This window comes from Lonchura striata, chromosome 31 (genome assembly GCF_050655825.1).
Source record: "Lonchura striata isolate lonStrDom1 chromosome 31, ASM5065582v1, whole genome shotgun sequence".
Taxonomy (NCBI): domain Eukaryota; kingdom Metazoa; phylum Chordata; class Aves; order Passeriformes; family Estrildidae; genus Lonchura; species Lonchura striata.
The window spans coordinates 6,397,614-6,414,856 of NC_140733.1; the positions used below are offsets into that span (position 1 = coordinate 6,397,614).

Genomic DNA, 17,243 nt, shown 5'->3' on the forward strand with positions numbered 1-17,243 from the left:
GGGTGATGATTTTGGGGGTGTTTGGGGCGATGTTTTTGGGGTGATGATTTTGGGGTGATGTTTTTGGGGGTGTTTGGGGTGATGTTTTTGGGGGTGTTTGGGGTGATGATTTTGGGGCGATGTTTTTGGGGTGATGATTTTGAGGGGATGTTTTTGGGGTGATGATTTTGGGGCGATGATTTTGGGCTGATTTCTTTCGTGGGGAGGGATTTGCGGCCGGTACCGGGGGGGGTTTTAGGGGGGCGCTGCGGGGCCGGGGGGGTTGCGGGGAGGGGGTGGGGGCGGGGGGCCGCGGGCGCGCGCCGCTCCGGAGCCGTGCGCGTGCCCGGGGCGGGCGGGGGCTGCGGGAGCGGCGGGAGCGGCGGGAGCGGGGCCGCGGCCGGGACCGCCCGGGGCAGGTACCGGAGAGGGGCGGGGGGCACACGGAGGGGACCCCGGGGGTGGTGGGGGGGCGATGGGGGGCGCGGGGAGGGGAGGGATGCGCCGAGATGGGGGTGCGGGGTTTTGGGGGGGGGGGGGATTTGGGGGGCTGAGGATGGAGGGGGAGGTTTGGGGGGAGGGGGAGGATGATGAGGGTCCGGAGGGGGGGGAGGGTTAGGAATGGTGGGTGGGTGGGGGGGGGGATTTTGGGGGGGCTCAGGGAGGGATTGGGGGGGGGGTTGGGGGTCACATCCCCCCTCCCCCCATCGCCAGGCGGGGTCTGGGGGGGCTCTGGAGAAATGGGGGGGGGGAAGGGCCGGGGCTCCCCCACCCCGGGGAGGGGCCGCATCGCCCCCTCCCCCACTGCGGGGTCTGGGGGCCGCATCCCCCCCTCCCCCCCCCGCCCTGCGCGGCCCCCGAGCCCCCCGCGGAATTCGGGGCGCTCATCCCGCCCCCCCCCACTGCGGGGGGCTCACCCAGCCCCCCAAACCCCCCCAAAATCCCCCCCCCCGGGCCCCCCCCCGGCCGCGGGGCCTGCGCTGGGTGTGCAGCACACGCGTGTGCGCCGGGCCGGCCCCACGGGCGGCGTCACGCGGGGCACACGCGTGTGAGCGGGGGGTGCGGGGGGGCCCCGCGTGTGCAGGGGGTGCGGGTGAGGGTGAGAGCGGGGGGCGCTGGGGGGCTTTGGGGGTGTGCAAGGGCTGCGTGGGCGCGGTTTTGGGGGTGCAGGGGAGCCCGCAGGCGGTTTTGGGGTGCAGGAGAGCCCGCAGGCGGTTTTGGGGTGTACGAGAGCCCGCAGGGGTTTGCGGGCGGTTTTTGGGGTGTCAGGGGTGTGGGAGGGAGCCGTGCCCGGTTCTGGGGTGCACACGAGTGTGCAAGGGCTGTGTCGGTGCAGTTTTGGGGTGCACGTGGAGGGAGGGGTGTTGAACTGGGGAGCCACGAGCGTGCAAAGGGTGTGTGTGTGCAGATTTGGGGTGCACACGAGCGTGCAAAGGGTGTGTGTGCAGATTTGGGGTGCACATGAGCGTGCAAAGGGTGTGTGTGCAGATTTGGGGTGCACATGAGCATGCAGGGGATGTGTGTGCAGATTTGGGGTGTACACGAGTGTACAAGGTGTGTGTGTTTGGTTTTGGGGTGTCCACGAGTGTGCAGGGTGTGTGTGTTCAGTTTTGGGGTGCACACGAGCGTTCAGGGGATGTGTGTTCGGTTTTGGGGTGCACACGAGCGTACAAGGTGTGTGTGTTTGGTTTTGGGGCACACACCAGCGTGCAGGGTGATCGTGTGAGGTTTTGGGGCACACACGAGCGTGCAGGGGGTGCGTGTGTTCAATTTTGGGGTGCACTCGAGCCTGGGCGTGTTTTGGGGCGCACGTGTGCAAACCCGGGGTGCACACGCATGTGCAAGGGGGGGTTCAGGCCAGGCCGGGGGGCACACGCGGGTGTTTTGGGGTGGGGGGGGGTCTCAGGAGCCCGGGGGGCACCTGAGCGTGTGCAGGGGTGGGGGTGAGTGTGCAAGGGGTGCACACCTGGGGGGGGGGCGTGGCCAGGTGCGTGTGAGCGCGTGTGCGAGGCGGGGTCGCTCGCACCGGGGGGGGGGGGCACACGCGTGTGCAAGGGCGCGTCCGTCACCGCGGGGGTTTGAGGGGGTCCCCGCACCCCGGGGTGCCCCCCCGGGGCCGTCTCCTCCCCGTGACCTTCAGGGGGACACGGGTGGTCGTGTGCCCCTCCCCCACCCACAGCCCCCCCCAAAGCCCCCCCGGGGGGGCTCAGAGGGCTGAGGGGGGGTTCCCCCTATGGACCCCCCCCATAGACCCCCCTGACCCCCCCCGGGGTGTCCCCCGCCTCTGGGGGTTCCTCCATTCCCCCACAGCCCCCCCCAAGCCCCCCTGACCCCTCCGAGGGGGCCCGGGGGTCCGCGCGCCCCCTCCCCCCTTTATCAGCCATCAGTGATCGATAATTAATTAATTAATGACCCCCCCGGGGGGGTGCGGACACCCATGGAGGGGGAGGGGCGCACCCAGGCCCGGGTCCCTCCCCCCGAGGGTCCCTGGGGGTCTCTGGGGGTTCCCCCCCAGCCTGAGCCCCCCCCCATGGGGTGGGGGTGGGGGGGGCCAAGGTGGGGGTCGCTGTCATCCCCCCTCCCCGCCCCCCCCCCCAGGTGCAGCAGTTAATGTGATTGGCTAATTATGCGCTGCATGTTAACGAGCCCCATTAGCCAACGTGGGGGGGTTATAAATAACCTGGGGGCTCATTTGCATAATGCCAGGGCCCAGGTTGCCGCGGTGACCGACCCCCCCCCTCATCACGGGGTTAATTAACGCGCTGATAACGAAGGTGGGGGGGCCCCGTTGCCCATCCCCCCATCCCCGGCTGTCACCCCCCCCCCCCCCCGGAGCCCCCCCTGACTGTGTCTCCCCCCCCAGGTGCCTCCGGACCCCCGGCCAGGCTGTCGCCGCCCGCTGGGGCCACCCATGTGGCTGTGAGAGGACGGGGGTGGCCGGGCCCCCCAGGGCCCCCCCAGGGCCCCCCAACCCCGCAGCCAGCCCAGGCGCCATGACCTGCCCGGTCGCTGAGGGACACCCGGCGCCCGGGGGCCACCAAGAGACCAAAGCCCACCCGGGCCCCAGGGCCCAGCACGGCCCCAAGGGCCCTCAAGGCTCTGAGGGCCACCAAGAGACCAAAGCCCACCCGGGCTCTGTGGCCACCAGGGCATCCATGGCCAGCTGGACCCCCGCGCTCAGCCAGGACCACCGAGAGACTAAGGCCCACCCGGGCTCCGTGCCCCACCCGGGCTCCCACGTGGAGACCGAGGTCCACCTGGGCTCTGTGGGCTACCAGGACCACCCCGAGCCCGGTGCTGGCGGTGGCTCTGCGGCGCTGTTGGACTCCAAGATCTCCCAAGGCTCTGAGGAGCCCCTGGGGACTCGGGTCAGCCGGGTCCCTGCGACCCGCCTGGTGTCTGTGGCCAGCCAGGACCACCTGGAGATGAAGGCGCGTCAGGAGCCCGTGGCCAGCCGAGCTTCTGTGGGCACCCAGGACCACCCCGAGCCCGACATCGACGTCCCGCTGGACTCCAAGGTCAACCAGGGCTCCGTGGCTCGCGTAGACCCGAAAGACCACCAAGAACCCGCCCCCTCCCAGGCCTCTGAGGACCCCCAAGAGCCCAAGGTCACCCAGGGTCCCGTGGCCAGCCAAAAGACCAAGGTCAACCAAAGCCCCACGGCCCCTGTAGAGGCCAAGGTCAACGAAGACCCCGTGGTGTGTTTAGACTTGAGGGTCCACCAAGCCCCCGTGGCCGACCGAGCCCCCGAGGACCCCCGAGCCCCCAAGGCCAACCGAGACCCCCTGGACCACCAGGACAGCCAGGCTGACCAAGCCCCGGTGGCTCTTAGAGACCGGAATGTCCACCGAGCCCCCGTGGGCGAGCACAGCCCCGCGGACGCCCAAAACACCGAGGCCGAGCCCGTCCCTCTGGAGCCGAGGGTCCCCCCGGGCACCACGGCCAGGGGAGGCTGCCCGGGGACCGAGTGCCACCAACCGCCCGTGCCCACCTGGGCCACCCCGGCCCCCCGCCCGGGCGCCCGCCTGGGCCTGGTGCTGCTGACGCTGGGCTCCCTCCTGCTGCCCGGCGCCCGGGGCTCGGCGCTGGAGTTCGGGGGCGCGCCGGGGCAGTGGGCGCGCTACGGGCGGTGGGCGCCGGGCGCGGGGGGCCAGCTCAGCTTCCGCCTCAAGACCAACGTGACGCGGGCGCTGCTGCTCTACCTGGACGACGGCGGCAACTGTGACTTCCTGGAGCTGCTGGTGGCCGAGGGGCGGCTGCGGCTGCGCTTCGCCATCGCCTGCGCCGAGCCCGCCACGCTGGAGCCGCCGGCGTCGGTCAGCGACGGCCGCTGGCACGCGGTGCTGCTGACGCGGCAGGCGCGGCACGCGGCGCTGGCCGTGGACGGGGAGGCGCGGGCGGCCGCCGTGCGCTCCAAGCGCCCCGACATGGCCGTGGCCAGCGACCTGTTCGTCGGGGGCATCCCGCCCGACGTGCGGCTCTCGGCGCTGACGCTCAGCACCGTCAAGTACGAGCCGCCCTTCCGCGGGTGGGTGGCCGACCTGCGGGTGGGCGACGCGCCGGCCGCGCTGCTGGGCGCCCAGGGGGTCCGGGGTGACGGGGACGAGCGCTGCGCCCACCACCCGCCCTGCGCCCACGGCGGCCGCTGCACCCTGCGCCGTGGGGAGCCCCGCTGCGACTGCGCCGGCACCGGCCACCGCGGGCCCTTCTGCGAGGAAGGTGAGGGCGCAGCGGGGTCGGGAGGGGTGGGGTGGGCGCAGGATCAGCTCGGGAGCCCCATCTCCTTGTGGTTCTCCACGGCTTCGTGGCGCTCCTCGGTGTCATGGTGTCCTTGAGGCCCTCCCCATCTCCTGGCATCGCGTGTCCTCCTGTCGTCACCTCCTTGCGTTTCTCCACGGCTCCGTGCAGTGTCCATCTTCACGGCCGTGTTTGTCCTGTCCTCGTGTCCTCCTTCACGGCCTTGGGTGGCTCTTTGTTTCTCCATCCCTGGTTTTGGGTGTCCTTGTGCTTCTCTGCGTCCTCTTGTCACTGTGTCCTCCAGAGCCCCACGTCCTCGTGGCGCTGGGCCTTGGGTGCTCCTCGTGTCCTCCGTGACTTCCTGGTGTCCTCGTGTCATCTTGTCCTTGAGGCTTTGTGTCCTCGTGGTGTTTGTTGTGTGTCCTTGTGTCCTTCCTGTCCTCGTGGCACTGGACACACCCACGGCATCAAACAGCTGGTGCTGGTCATTGTCACGCTGTCCTTGTGTCACGCTGTCCCCGTGTCACGCTGTCCTTGTGTCACGCTGTCCCCCTGTCACATTGTCCTTGTGTCACGCTGTCCTTGTGTCACGCTGTCCCCCTGTCATGTTGTCCCCATGTCACGCTGTCCTTGTATCACGTTGTCCCCGTGTCACGTTGTCCCCATGTCACACTGTCCCTGTGTCATGCTGTTCCTGTGTCACGCTGTCCTTGTATCACGTTGTCCCCGTGTCACGTTGTCCCCGTGTCACGTTGTCCCCATGTCACGCTGTCCCCGTGTCACGGCACTCCCGTGTTCTTCCACCCTCGTGGGGTTCTGTGTCTCCTCTGTGTCCTCCTGGCGTTGTGTCCTTGAGTTGCTCCATGTCCTTATGTCCTCCTGGTGTCACCCATCCTCGTGTCACCCATCCTCATGTCACCCAGTGTCCTTGTGTCACCCACCTTTGTGTCACCCACTCTTGTGTCACCCATCCTCGTGTCCTCCTGGTGTCACTCATCCTCATGTCATCTATCCTTGTGTCCTGGTGTCACCTATCCTTGTGTCACCCATCCTGTGTCCTTCTTGTGTCACCCATCCTTGTGTCACCTGCCCTCGTGTCCTCCCTGTGTCACCCATCCTCGTGTCACCCATCCTCATATCCTCCTGGTGTCACCTATCCTTGTGCCACCTGTCCTTGTGTGCTCTGGTGTCACCCATCCTCATGTCACCCAGTGTTCTTGTGTCCTCCTGGTGTCACCCATCTTCGTGTCACCCACCATCCTGGTGTCACCCATCCTGGTGTCACCCACCCTTGTGTCACCCACCATCCTCGTGTCACCCATCTTTATGTCACCCATCCTTGTGTCCTCCTGGTGTCACCCACCCTGGTGTCACCCACCCTGGTGTCACCCATCCTGGTGTCACCCACCATCCTCGTGTCACCCATATTTGTGTCACCCATCCTGGTGCCACCCGTTGTCCTCCTGCCATTCCTCGTGTCCTGGTGTCTCCTCACCCTCGAGATGTTGTCCATCCACACGTGACCTGGGGGTCCCCTTGTCCCCCTGCTGTCCCCCCATCCTCACCCCCTCGGTGTCCCCACCCACCCCGGCTTTGCACGCCCCTGTGCCCGTGTGTGCCCCCGTGTGCCCCCGTGACCCTGCTGGGGGGGATTTGGGGACCCCCCAGCCCCACCCACGGCGTCACCCCCCCGGCGTTGACTCCTCCCGGTGTCCCCACGCGCCCTCGTGTCCCCGCCTGTCCCCGCGCCCCGCCGTGGGCCGGGTGTCCCCGCGGTGCCGGTGCCAGCCGGGCGTGGCCCGGGGGGTTTCTCGTGCCACTTCGCCCTCGTGCCACCGCGCCCTCGCACACCTTCCCGGGGACAACCGCCGGTGTCACCGTGGCGACAGCAGCCGCCGGGCGCGCCGCCAGGCCGGTTGCCATGGCGCCGCCGGCGCTGGGTACCCGTTGCCACAGAGACGCCCGGGCCCGTCTCCCGGCGACGGTTGTCACGGCACTGCCGGATGCTCCCGTCACGTCCTTGAGGGGGGACAGGAATGGGGAGGGCTGGGAGGGCCCTGGGGTGCTGTGGGGTGCCCTGTGGGGTGTGGGGTCCTTATAGAGCACCCTGTGGGGTGCAGGGTCCCCATAGGGCACCCTGTGGGGTGCAGGGTCCCTATAGGGCACCCTTTGGGGTGCAGGGTCCCTATAGAGCACCCTGTGGGGTGCAGGGTCCCTATAGAGCACCCTGTGGGGTGCAGGGTCCTTATAGGGCGCCCTGTGGGGTGCGGGGTCCCTATAGGGCACCCTGTGGGGTGCGGGGTCCCTATAGAGCGCCCTGTGGGGTGTGGGATTCCTATAGGGCGCCCTGTGGGGTGTGGGGTCCCTATAGAGCGCCTGTGGGGTGCGGGGTCCCTATAGGGTGCCCTGTGGGGTGTGGGGTTCCTATAGAGCACCCTGTGGGGTGCGGGGTCCCTATAGGGTGCCCTGTGGGGTGTGGGGTTCCTATAGAGCACCCTGTGGGGTGCGGGGTCCCTATAGAGCACCCTGTGGGGTGTGGGGTCCCTATAGAGCGCCCTGTGGGGTGTGGGGTTCCTATAGGGCACCTTGTGGGGTCCATGGTGCCCATGGGGTGCAGGCACAGCTCTACCGGGTGTGCCATGGGGTGCTGGGCCCCTATGGGGTGCTATGGGGTGCCCTATAGGGTGCTGGGCCCCTGTGGGTTGCCCTATAGGGTGCTGAGCTCCTGTGGGTGCCCTATAGGGTACAGGGTCCCTATGGGGTGCTCTATAAGATGCTGGGCACCTGTGGGGTGCTCTGGGGTGCCCCATAGGGTGCGGGGTCCCTGTGGGGTGCTATGGGGTGCCCTATAGGGTGCTGGGCCCCTGTGGGTTGCCCTATAGGGTGCTGAGCTCCTGTGGGGTGCTCTGGGGTGCCCCATAGGGTGCGGGGTCCCTGTGGGGTGCTATGGGGTGCCCTATAGCGATGTGGGGTGTGCAAATCTCACCGGGGCATGCAAACCCCTCCCCCCCATGGTGCCCCGCCCCCAAGGTCACTCCCAGGTCACGGGGTGGGGTCACGGGGACACGGGGGGGGGGATGGGGGGGTTGGGGACACGCGTGGGGGTCCCGGCACTAATTGCTCTGCCCCTCCCCCCCCCGCTGCCGCCCGGGACCCCCAGAGGAAGAACCCGCGGTGGAAGGTGAGTGCGGGGGGGGCAAGGGGCTGGGGGGGGATTTGGGGGGAATTTTGGGGGATTTTGGGGATTTCTGGGGGGGGTTTTGGGCTGTGGGCGTGCAAAGCCCCGTGTCACACCTGGGGCTGGGCGGGGTCTCGCCCAGGTGTGTGCAAGGGGCTCCAGGTGTGCAAATCCCGGGGCTGGGGGGGGGTCCCGAGGGGCGTGGCCTGCGGAAGGGGGTGTGGCTTATGCAAAACAGCTCTGAGGGGCGGGGCTTGGCGCTCGTGCCGAGCACGTGGCTCCCGTGACGCTGGCGCAGGGGGCGGAGCCACGGGTGGGGCGTCACCTGCAGCTCCCCGCCATTACGTCACTGCCCTGCGGGCCCAATAGGGTGGCGATATGCAAATGAAACCGGCACGGCCGAGCCAATTAAGATCGCGCGGCGGGGTGGGGGCGGAGATATGCAAATCACAGCAGCGCCCGCAGCCAATGGGAGGAGGCAGCCATGAGGCTGCTCTGGATTGGCTGAGCCCAGCCCCAAGGGGCGGGGCTCGGGGGGTGGGGGAGGGTCCCCGCGCCAGGGGCGGCCCCGCCCCCCCCCGTGTCTCATCCCCTCCCCCACCCCGGCTTTTCCCCGAAAAACTTCGGAAAAAGGGGAAAAACCCGCGGGAAGGCGGCGGGGGGGGGGGGGGGGGGGGGGGAAGGGGAGGGGCGGCGCTTCCCGCGTGGCCCCGCCCCCCCGCGCTTGTCCCCGCCCCTCCCCCCTCCCCTCCCCCCCCCGGCATCGCCCGATGCCGTCACAAGTTAAAGGAGGTTTAAGTTGTGACGGGGCCCCTCCCCCACCCGGGGCCCCTCCCCCACCCCCCACCCACCCCCCCACCCCGGGGCCGCTCGGGCCTTTCGGTCATTTTGGGTTTTTTGGTTAATTTTTAATTCTTTTAATTCTGATTTTTTTGGTTACGTTTCTATTTTTAAATTAATTTCTCTTTCATTCCCATTTCCCCCTATTTTTCCCATGTCGCCGCTTTTCCTTTACTATTTCCTTTTTTCCCCCCCTTTTTTTTCTTTTACATTTCCCGTTATTTTGGCTTTTTCATTATTTTTCGTTGTTTTAGATTATTTTCTCCTTTTTATTAATAGTTTTTCTTTTACTATTTTTCCTTCTCTCGTGATTTTCCCTTTATTTTGATTATTTCCCTTTTTTATGGATTTGATACTCTTGAAGATATTTCCCCTTTTAAAGTTATTTTCCAGTTCATTATTTTTCCTTTTTTTTTAATTCTTCTCCATTGTTAATTAATCGCTTTCCACTTTTTAAACATTATCTCCTTATACCATTGTTTTTCCTTTTGAAATTATTTTCCCTCTTTCAATAAATACTTTGAATATTCCCATTTTTATATCAGAGTTCTTTTTTTCGCCTTCATTTTTTCCCCTTCCCTTTGTTACTCTTTTTCTTCATTTTCCCTCTTCGATAATTTTCCCTTTTAGAATTACTTTAATTTCCCCCACTTTTTTTCCTTTTTTTTTCCCCTTTTCTCCTCTCCCTTGTGTTGCTGACTTCCCCTTTTTATCAATTTCCTCCTTTCCCTTGCTTTGACCCTTTTCACTTTTTTCCTCTTTTTCCTCCCTTTCCCTCCTTCCTTTTCCTTTCTTCCTTTTTTTTCTATTTTTGCCTTTTTCCCCCCCATTTCCCCCTTTTCTCTCATTTCCCTCCCTTTCATTTCCTCCCATTATTTTTATTTCCTCCCCCATTTCCTCCCTCCATTTCCCCTCCCCCCCCGAGTTTAACCACTTTCCCGTCTTTTCCCCCCAAAACTTTCCCTTTTCCCGCCACTTTTGCTTTCGTTCTCCCGCCCCTCCCCCCCTCCCCCACGCCCCTCCCCCTCCCCTCCCCTCCCCCCCCAGGTCCCGCCCACCTGCGAGTCACCGGCCAAGGTAAAGACGCGCCCTCGGGCCCCTCCCCCACCCTCATCACCCTCCTCATCCTCGCCCCTCCCCCACCCCTCCCCCACCCCCCATCGTGTCTGTGGCTCGTGCGACACGGGGGGGGAGGGGCGGCCGCCTCGCGCGGGGACGGGGGGGGGAGGGGAGGGGGGGAGGGGAGGGGGCGCCCCTCGTGCAAGGGGGGGGATGGGGGGGCTGTGACCCCTTGCACGAGGGGGTCCGGACCCCTCCCCCCACAGGAGGAGGGGCTTGGGGGGGGGTCCGAACCCCCCACTCGAGGAGGGGGAGGGGGGTCCCTGCACGGGGTGGGGGAGGGGTCCTTGCACGAGGACCGAGGGTCCCCTTGCACCAACAGGTTGGGGGGGGGGTGGGGTGCGAGTGCCTCCCCCTCAGGGCACACCTGGGCACACCTGGGATACACCTGGGCACGCCTGGGCACACCTGGGCACGCCTGGGATACACCTGGGCACACCTGGGCACACCTGGGCACGCCTGGGATACACCTGGGATACACGTCGGCACACCTGGGCACACCTGGGCACACCTGGGATACACCTGGGCACACCTGGGCACACCTGGGATACACCTCGGCACACCTGGGCACACCTGGGATACACCTGGGCACACCTGGGATATGCCTTGGCACACCTGGGATATACCCAGGATACACCTGGGCACACCTGGGATACACCTGGGCATGCCTGGGATGCACCTGGGCACACCTGGGCACACCTGGGATACACCCGGGCACACCTGGGCACACCTGGGCACATCTGGGATACACCCAGGCACGCCTGGGATGCACCTGGGCACACCTGGAATACACCTGGGCACACCTGGGCACACCTGGGATACACCTGGGCACGCCTGGGATGCACCTGGGCACACCTGGGATACACCTGGGCACACCTGGGCACACCTGGGATACACCTGGGCACGCCTGGGATGCACCTGGGCACACCTGGGCACACCTGGGCCCCACCCTGACGCGCCACTCCCCCAGGGCCCGCCGAGGTCGCCGAGGGGGGGCCCGGCCGCGGCGCCGGCGAGATCCAGCAAGCGGCCAAAGGTCAGTGAGGGTCAGCGGGACCCCCCAGCACCCCTGGGACACCCCAGGAACTCCCAGGACCCCCAAAACCCCCCACGGATCCCTGGGACACCCCAGAACCTCCCAGGACCCCCAAAACCCACCCCTGTGCACCCCTGGGACACCCCAGGACCCCCAAAACTCTCCACACTCACCTGGGACCCCACAACAATGTCCCTGTGGTGACGTCACCGTTGCGATGTCCCCATCACAACATCCCCATGGACATGTCCCGACGTCCCCATGGTGATGTCCCAATGTCCCCATGGCCATGTCCAGATGTCCCCACACGAGGTCCTTGGGGCCGTGTCCCCCTCCCTGCTCAATGTCCCCACCGGCAGCTCCCCCATGCGAGGTCCCCGCTGGTGGGTTCCCATCACGACGTCCCCACCACGAGGTCCCCACGTAAGGTCTGGTACAAGACCCCACAGCATTGTCCCCACAGCGATGTCCCCATGGAGATCTCCCCATGGCGACAGCAGGTCCCTTGTGCAAGGTCCCCATCACAGTGTCCTCATGCCGATGTCCCCACGACAAGGTCCTCGTGGCAAAGTCCCCTTCGCCGTGTCCCCAGTGACAATGTCCCCATCACAACGTCCCTGAGCAAGTCCCCGTTGTGACGTCCCCATGACAAGGTCCTCGTTGGAGAGTCCCCATTGCCACGTCCCTGGTGCCAGGTCTCCTCCGGGATGTCCCCATCGCAATGTCCCCATGTCGTTTTTGCTCTGTCCCCATGATGACGTCCTCATTGGAAGGTCCCCATTGCCACATCCCTGGTTCACTGTCCCCATGACAATGTCCCCATGACAACATTCCCATCACAGCGTCACCATCACAATGTCACCATGACAATGTTCCCATGACAATGTCTCCATCACAACGTCCACCTGACAACGTCCCCATCACAGCATTCCCATGACAATGTCCCCATCACAACGTCCCCATCACAATGTCCCCATCACAGCGTCCCCCTGAGGACGTCCCCATCACAATGTCCTCATGACAACGTCACCATCACAACGTCCCCATCACAACATCCCCATGATACTGTCCCCCTGATGACGTCCCCATGACAATGTCCCCACGACAACGCCCCCATCACACCGTCCCCCCGATGACGTCCCCATGACAATGTCCCCATGACAACGTCCCCATCACAACGTCCCCATCACACCATCCCCCGATGACGTCCCCATGACGCCTCCTGGTCACAACCTCCCCATCTCCTGGCGCCAGCACCCACCGACACCCCTCCATGGCGCACCCCCCTCGCCAACCTCCCCGTTCAACGTCCCCACGCCGCGTCCCCCCCCCGCCAGGCCGCGCCGAGTACGTGGCCACGTTCCGGGGCAGCGAGTTCTTCTGCTACGACGTGTCGCGGTCGCCGGTGCAGAGCAGCGCGGACGAGCTGGCGCTGGCGTTCCGCACGCGGCAGCGCCACGGGCTCCTGCTGCACACCGGCCGCGCCGCCGACTTCCTGAACCTGTCGCTCAAGGCCGGCGCCGTGTGGCTCGTCATCAACCTGGGCGCCGGCGCCTTCGAGGCGCTGGTGGAGCCCGTCAACGGCAAGTTCCACGACGGCGGCTGGCACCACGTGCGCGTCACGCGCAACCTGCGGCAGGTACGGCGGGGAGGGGCGGGGCGAGGGCTGGAGGGGCGGTGGGGGGCGCGGGGTGGTGCTCGAGGGGTCGCCTCGGGCAGCTCCTCAACTGGGAGCCTTGGGCTGCTCCCCAACTGGGAGCACTGGGAGCAATTGTTGGTTTGATCAGCTCTCCAACTGGGAGCACTGGGAGCCTTGGGCTGCTCCCCAACTGGGAGCACTGGGAGCAATTGTTGGTTTGATCAGCTCCCCAACTGGGAGCACTGGGAGCGATGGTTGGTTTGATCAGCTCCTCAACTGGGAGCACTGGGAGCACTGGGAGCAATTGTTGGTTTGATCAGCTCCCCAACTGGGAGCACTGGGAGCGATGGTTGGTTTGATCAGCTCCTCAACTGGGAGCACTGGGAGCACTGGGAGCAATTGTTGGTTTGATCAGCTCCCCAACTGGGAGCACTGGGAGCGATGGTTGGTTTGATCAGCTCCTCAACTGGGAGCACTGGGAGCACTGGGAGCAATTGTTGGTTTGATCAGCTCCCCAACTGGGAGCACTGGGAGTGATGGTTGGTTTGATCAGCTCCTCAACTGGGAGCACTGGGAGCCTTGGGCTGCTCCCCAACTGGGAGCACTGGGAGCACTGGTTGGTTTGATCAGCTCCCCAACTGGGAGCACTGGGAGCACTGGTTGGTTTGATCAGCTCCCCAACTGGGAGCACTGGGAGCGATGGTTGGTTTGATCAGCTCCCCAACTGGGAGCACTGGGAGCACTGGTTGGTTTGATCAGCTCCTCAACTGGGAGCACTGGGAGCACTGGGCAGCTCTCCAACTGGGAGCACTGGGAGCAATGGTTGGCTTGGGCAGCTCCCCAACTGGGAGCACTGGGAGCGATGGTTGGTTTGATCAGCTCCTCAACTGAGAGCACTGGGAGCCTTGGGCAGCTCCCCAACTGGGAGCACTGGGAGCACTGGGAGAGATGGTTGGCTTGGGGCAGCTCCCCAACTGGGAGCACTGGTTGCCCTGACCAGTTCCCAATTGGGAGCACTGGGAGCAATGAATGGTGTGATCAGCTCCCCAACTGGGAGCACTGGGAGCACTGGGCAGCTCCCCAACTGGGAGCACTGAGAGCAATGGAAGTGATGGTTGGTTTGATCAGCACCCCAACTGGGAGCACTGGGATGGGACTCTTGGCCAACCACCCCAACTGGTATCACTGACCATTTTGCTGAGCTCCCAAACTGGGAGCACTGGGAGCGATGGGCATCTTGACCAGCTCCCCAACTGGGAGCACTGGGAGCGATGGGTGTCTTTATCAAGCACCCAACTGGGAGCTCCAGTACCTTGATCAGCTCCCCAAGTGGGAGCTCTGGGTGTTTGGTTAAACTAGAGAACTGGGCAAACTGGGAGCAATGGTTTCCTCAATCTGCTCCCCAACTGGGAGCACTGGTTGTGCTGGTCAGCCACCCAACTGGGAGTGATGGACACGCTGGCCAGCCACCCAACTGGGAGCACTGGGAGCACTGGGTGTCATTCTCGAGCACCCAACTGGGAGCACTGGAAGCACAGGGAATCTTGCTCGAGCACCCAACTGGGAGCACTGGGAGCACTGGGTGTCACTCTTGAGCACCCAACTGGGAGCACTGGGTGTCATTCTCGAGCACCCAACTGGGAGCACTGGGAGCACTGGGAATCTTGCTCGAGCACCCAACTGGGAGCACTGGGAGCACGGGGTGTCATTCTCGAGCACCCAACTGGGAGCACTGGGTGTCACTCTTGAGCACCCAACTGGGAGCACTGGGAGCACTGGGAATCTTGCTCGAGCACCCAACTGGGAGCACTGGGAGCACTGGGTGTCATTCTCGAGCACCCAACTGGGAGCACTGGGAGCACTGGACATGCTGCTCAACCACCCCGCCGGCCGCACCGACCACAGGACCTCCCTCTCCCCAACTGGGAGCACTGGTTCCATGGACCCTCCCAAACTGGGAGCACTGGACACACGAGGAGGGGGAGGGGTGGGGGAGGGCTTCTCTGCCCAACCCCCACGGGGGGGGGAGGGGGTGTGACCGGTGGAGTTCGGGGGGTTTCCCCCCCCCCAATTTTCTGACAACTCTCTGCTTCTCTCCCCTCTCCCCCACAAGGTGGGCGCCGCCCCTCCCCCTCCGTGCAACGCCCCTCCCCCACCCCTCCTCGTGCCACGCCCCTCCCCCCTGTGTGTGCGCGTGCCACTAACACGCTTCCCCTCCCCCCCCCGCGGGGCCCCCCCCCACTAACCTCCCGTCCCCCACTAATCCTGGGGGGGCCCCCCCTTAACAAAAACAACCCCAAATCCCTCCCCGACCCCCCCCAAAATAATAAAAAAACCACCAACCCCCAAAACCCCGCGCCCCCACCCCAAAAAAGCGCCCCCCAAAGGTCACGTTTGTGTTTTGTCCTTCTCTCGCCGCCAGCACGCAGGGATCGGACACGCTATGGTAAACAAACTGCATTACCTGGTAGTTATCACTCTATTGTTACTCCTTGGCTTCGCCGTGGCCCCGCTCCCGACCTTTTGGGGCCGATCCGGGGGATTTTGGGCAAAAAATTGTCACCCATCCGCCATCTTCGCAGGCCGAGCTTCGGCTCATCCCAACCCCGACCCCGCTCGTGGCAAAATAAAGCAGAGCTGGTTCTGCCCCCCACCCTCCTCTTCCTCGCACCCCACCCGAAATCCTCCCCGAGCGGGCGGGTGTCACTCCATGGGGGTGAGGTGGCGCCTCAACCCATCTGCGACCCCGTTTTTGGGGTGAGGTTTAGCGGTTTTGGGCAATTTTCACCCGTCTGCCGTCTTGCGGCGGAGCTGCGGCTCCCTCGTGCCAAAACGAGCTGTTTTCCCCCCAAAAAAACCCTTATCTGCGCTCAGGACGGTGATATTTTTTCTCAAGAGAGTTCGACTCCCGCTGTTTTGGGATGAATTTGACGGATTTAGGGCAATTTTCACCCATCCACCATCTTGTGGCGGAGCATCACCTCCCCAGTGCCAAAAATAGCTGGTTTGGCCAAAAAAATCCTTTTCCAGGGTGTGGTTTTCTCGATGGGGTCCCACACCCCCCCACGTCCCCAACTCGTTTTGGTGTGAATTAGGGAATTTTTTGGATTTTGGGGGATTGGATAAACCCAACACCTGCAGATCCCCGATGCTAAAAATGACTGATTTCCACCCAAAAAGGTCAGGCCGGGCTCAGAAGTTGCCGATTTTCCCCAAGGGGATGATGTGGGCTCCCACTCCCCCATTTTGGGATGAATTTTAGAAATTTTGGACAATATTTCCCCCCACCACCACCATCCAGGGCATAGCTGCAGCTCCCTGGTCCCCAAACCAGCCGATTTCACCCCAAAATCCAGCCCGGGCTGGGCTCCTTTTCCCCTGGGAAATTTGTGGAGTCCCAGATCCAATTTTTGAGGTGATTTTTTGGGATTTGGAGCAATCTGATACCAATCCTACCCCCCGGAGCAGCCAAGGCTCCGATTCTCCTTAATTTCCCCCAAAAACGCGTTGCGGATCGGGGGCAGGATGGAGACTCCCAAACGCCTCATTTTGGGGCGAATTCCCGGAATTTCGGACAATTTCCTCCCATCCTCTCCCTCGCGGCTCCGCAAGCCCCAAAACCACCCCAAAATTTGGGTTCCTGCCCCAAACCCAGCTGCCACTCACAGAGGGGACGTGGGACCCCACCCCGCTCCCCTTTTTGGGGCGATTCCTTTGGATTTTGCCCCGTTTTACCAAAACCAGCCGCTTTCACCCCAAACCCCGCCCGCGGGGGTGTCAGGACCCAACGTGGGGGTTGGGGGAGGGGTGGGGGATGGGTGATTTTTTAAATTTTTTTTTTTTTTCCGGGGGCTACACCCCCCCCTCCCCCCAAATCGAGGATGGAAACGGCGTTTTCAGGACAAGCTGCCGCCCCTCCCCCATCCCCCCCCCAACCTGCCGCCCCTCCCCCACCCCGCGCAGGCAGCGGGGCCGCCCCTCCCCCCCCCCCAAAAAAAGCCCCCCCCGGGCGGGGGTCGGGCCCCGCTGGCTGCGCCCCTCCCCCACCGCACGCGCCCCCCGCACGGCCTGACTAACACCGCCCCTCCCCCACCCCGACCCCTCCCCACCCTCCCTTCCCCTCCCCCAACCCCCCCCACCCCCACCCGGGGGGGCACCGGGGCCGCCCCCCCGCGGGGGGAGGGGCTGGGGGGCGTCAGAAGGTGTGAGGGGCATGCAAAGTTGTGCAAAGGTGTGTGCACAGGTGTGCGCAGGTGTGTACAGGTGTGTAAAAGTGTGTAAAGGTGTGTGCACAGGTGTGTAAAGATGTGCATGTGCACAGGTGTGCGTGTGCAGGTGTGCACAGGTCTGTGCACAGGTGTGTAAAGGTGTGCGCACAGGTGTGCGCAGGTGTGTGTGATCACATGTGTGTAATGGTGTGCATGTGTACAGGTGTCTGTGCACAGGTGTGTAAAGGTGTGCACAGGTGTATGTACAGGTGTGTGTGTGCACGTGTGTGTATGCAGGTGCGTACAGGTGCGCGTGCACAGGTGTGTGTAAAGCTGTGTATGTGTACAGGTGTGCGTGCACCAGTGTATGTACAGGTGTGTGTGCACAGGTGTGAAAAGGTGTGCATATGTACAGGTGTGTGTGCACAGGCGTGCGTACAGCTGTGTCCGTGCACAGGTGCGTACGTTTGCAGGTGTGCCTGCACAGGTGTACACAGATGTGTACAG

General features: G+C 64.1%; 1 protein-coding gene across 10 annotated transcripts in view; it reads left to right on the forward strand.

Annotated features, from left to right (window-relative positions):
* The first annotated feature begins 295 nt into the window (after window positions 1-295).
* LOC110484524 (neurexin-2) overlaps window positions 296-17,243 on the forward strand; it is a 48,994-nt gene continuing 32,046 nt past the window's right edge. For 6 of the 10 annotated variants that reach the window (XM_085563446.1, XM_085563454.1, XM_085563452.1 and 3 more), the window contains exons 1-7: window positions 296-398; window positions 2,843-4,698; window positions 7,877-7,897; window positions 9,782-9,811; window positions 10,824-10,889; window positions 12,227-12,528; window positions 14,951-14,995. In XM_085563446.1, the coding sequence (XP_085419572.1) occupies window positions 2,973-4,698; window positions 7,877-7,897; window positions 9,782-9,811; window positions 10,824-10,889; window positions 12,227-12,528; window positions 14,951-14,995 (2,190 nt within the window). In that variant the 5' untranslated portion in view covers window positions 296-398; window positions 2,843-2,972. The remainder of the gene's footprint in view (window positions 399-2,842; window positions 4,699-7,876; window positions 7,898-9,781; window positions 9,812-10,823; window positions 10,890-12,226; window positions 12,529-14,950; window positions 14,996-17,243) is intronic. The other 4 variants (XM_085563447.1, XM_085563453.1, XM_085563450.1 and 1 more) reach the window with 3 other exon arrangements.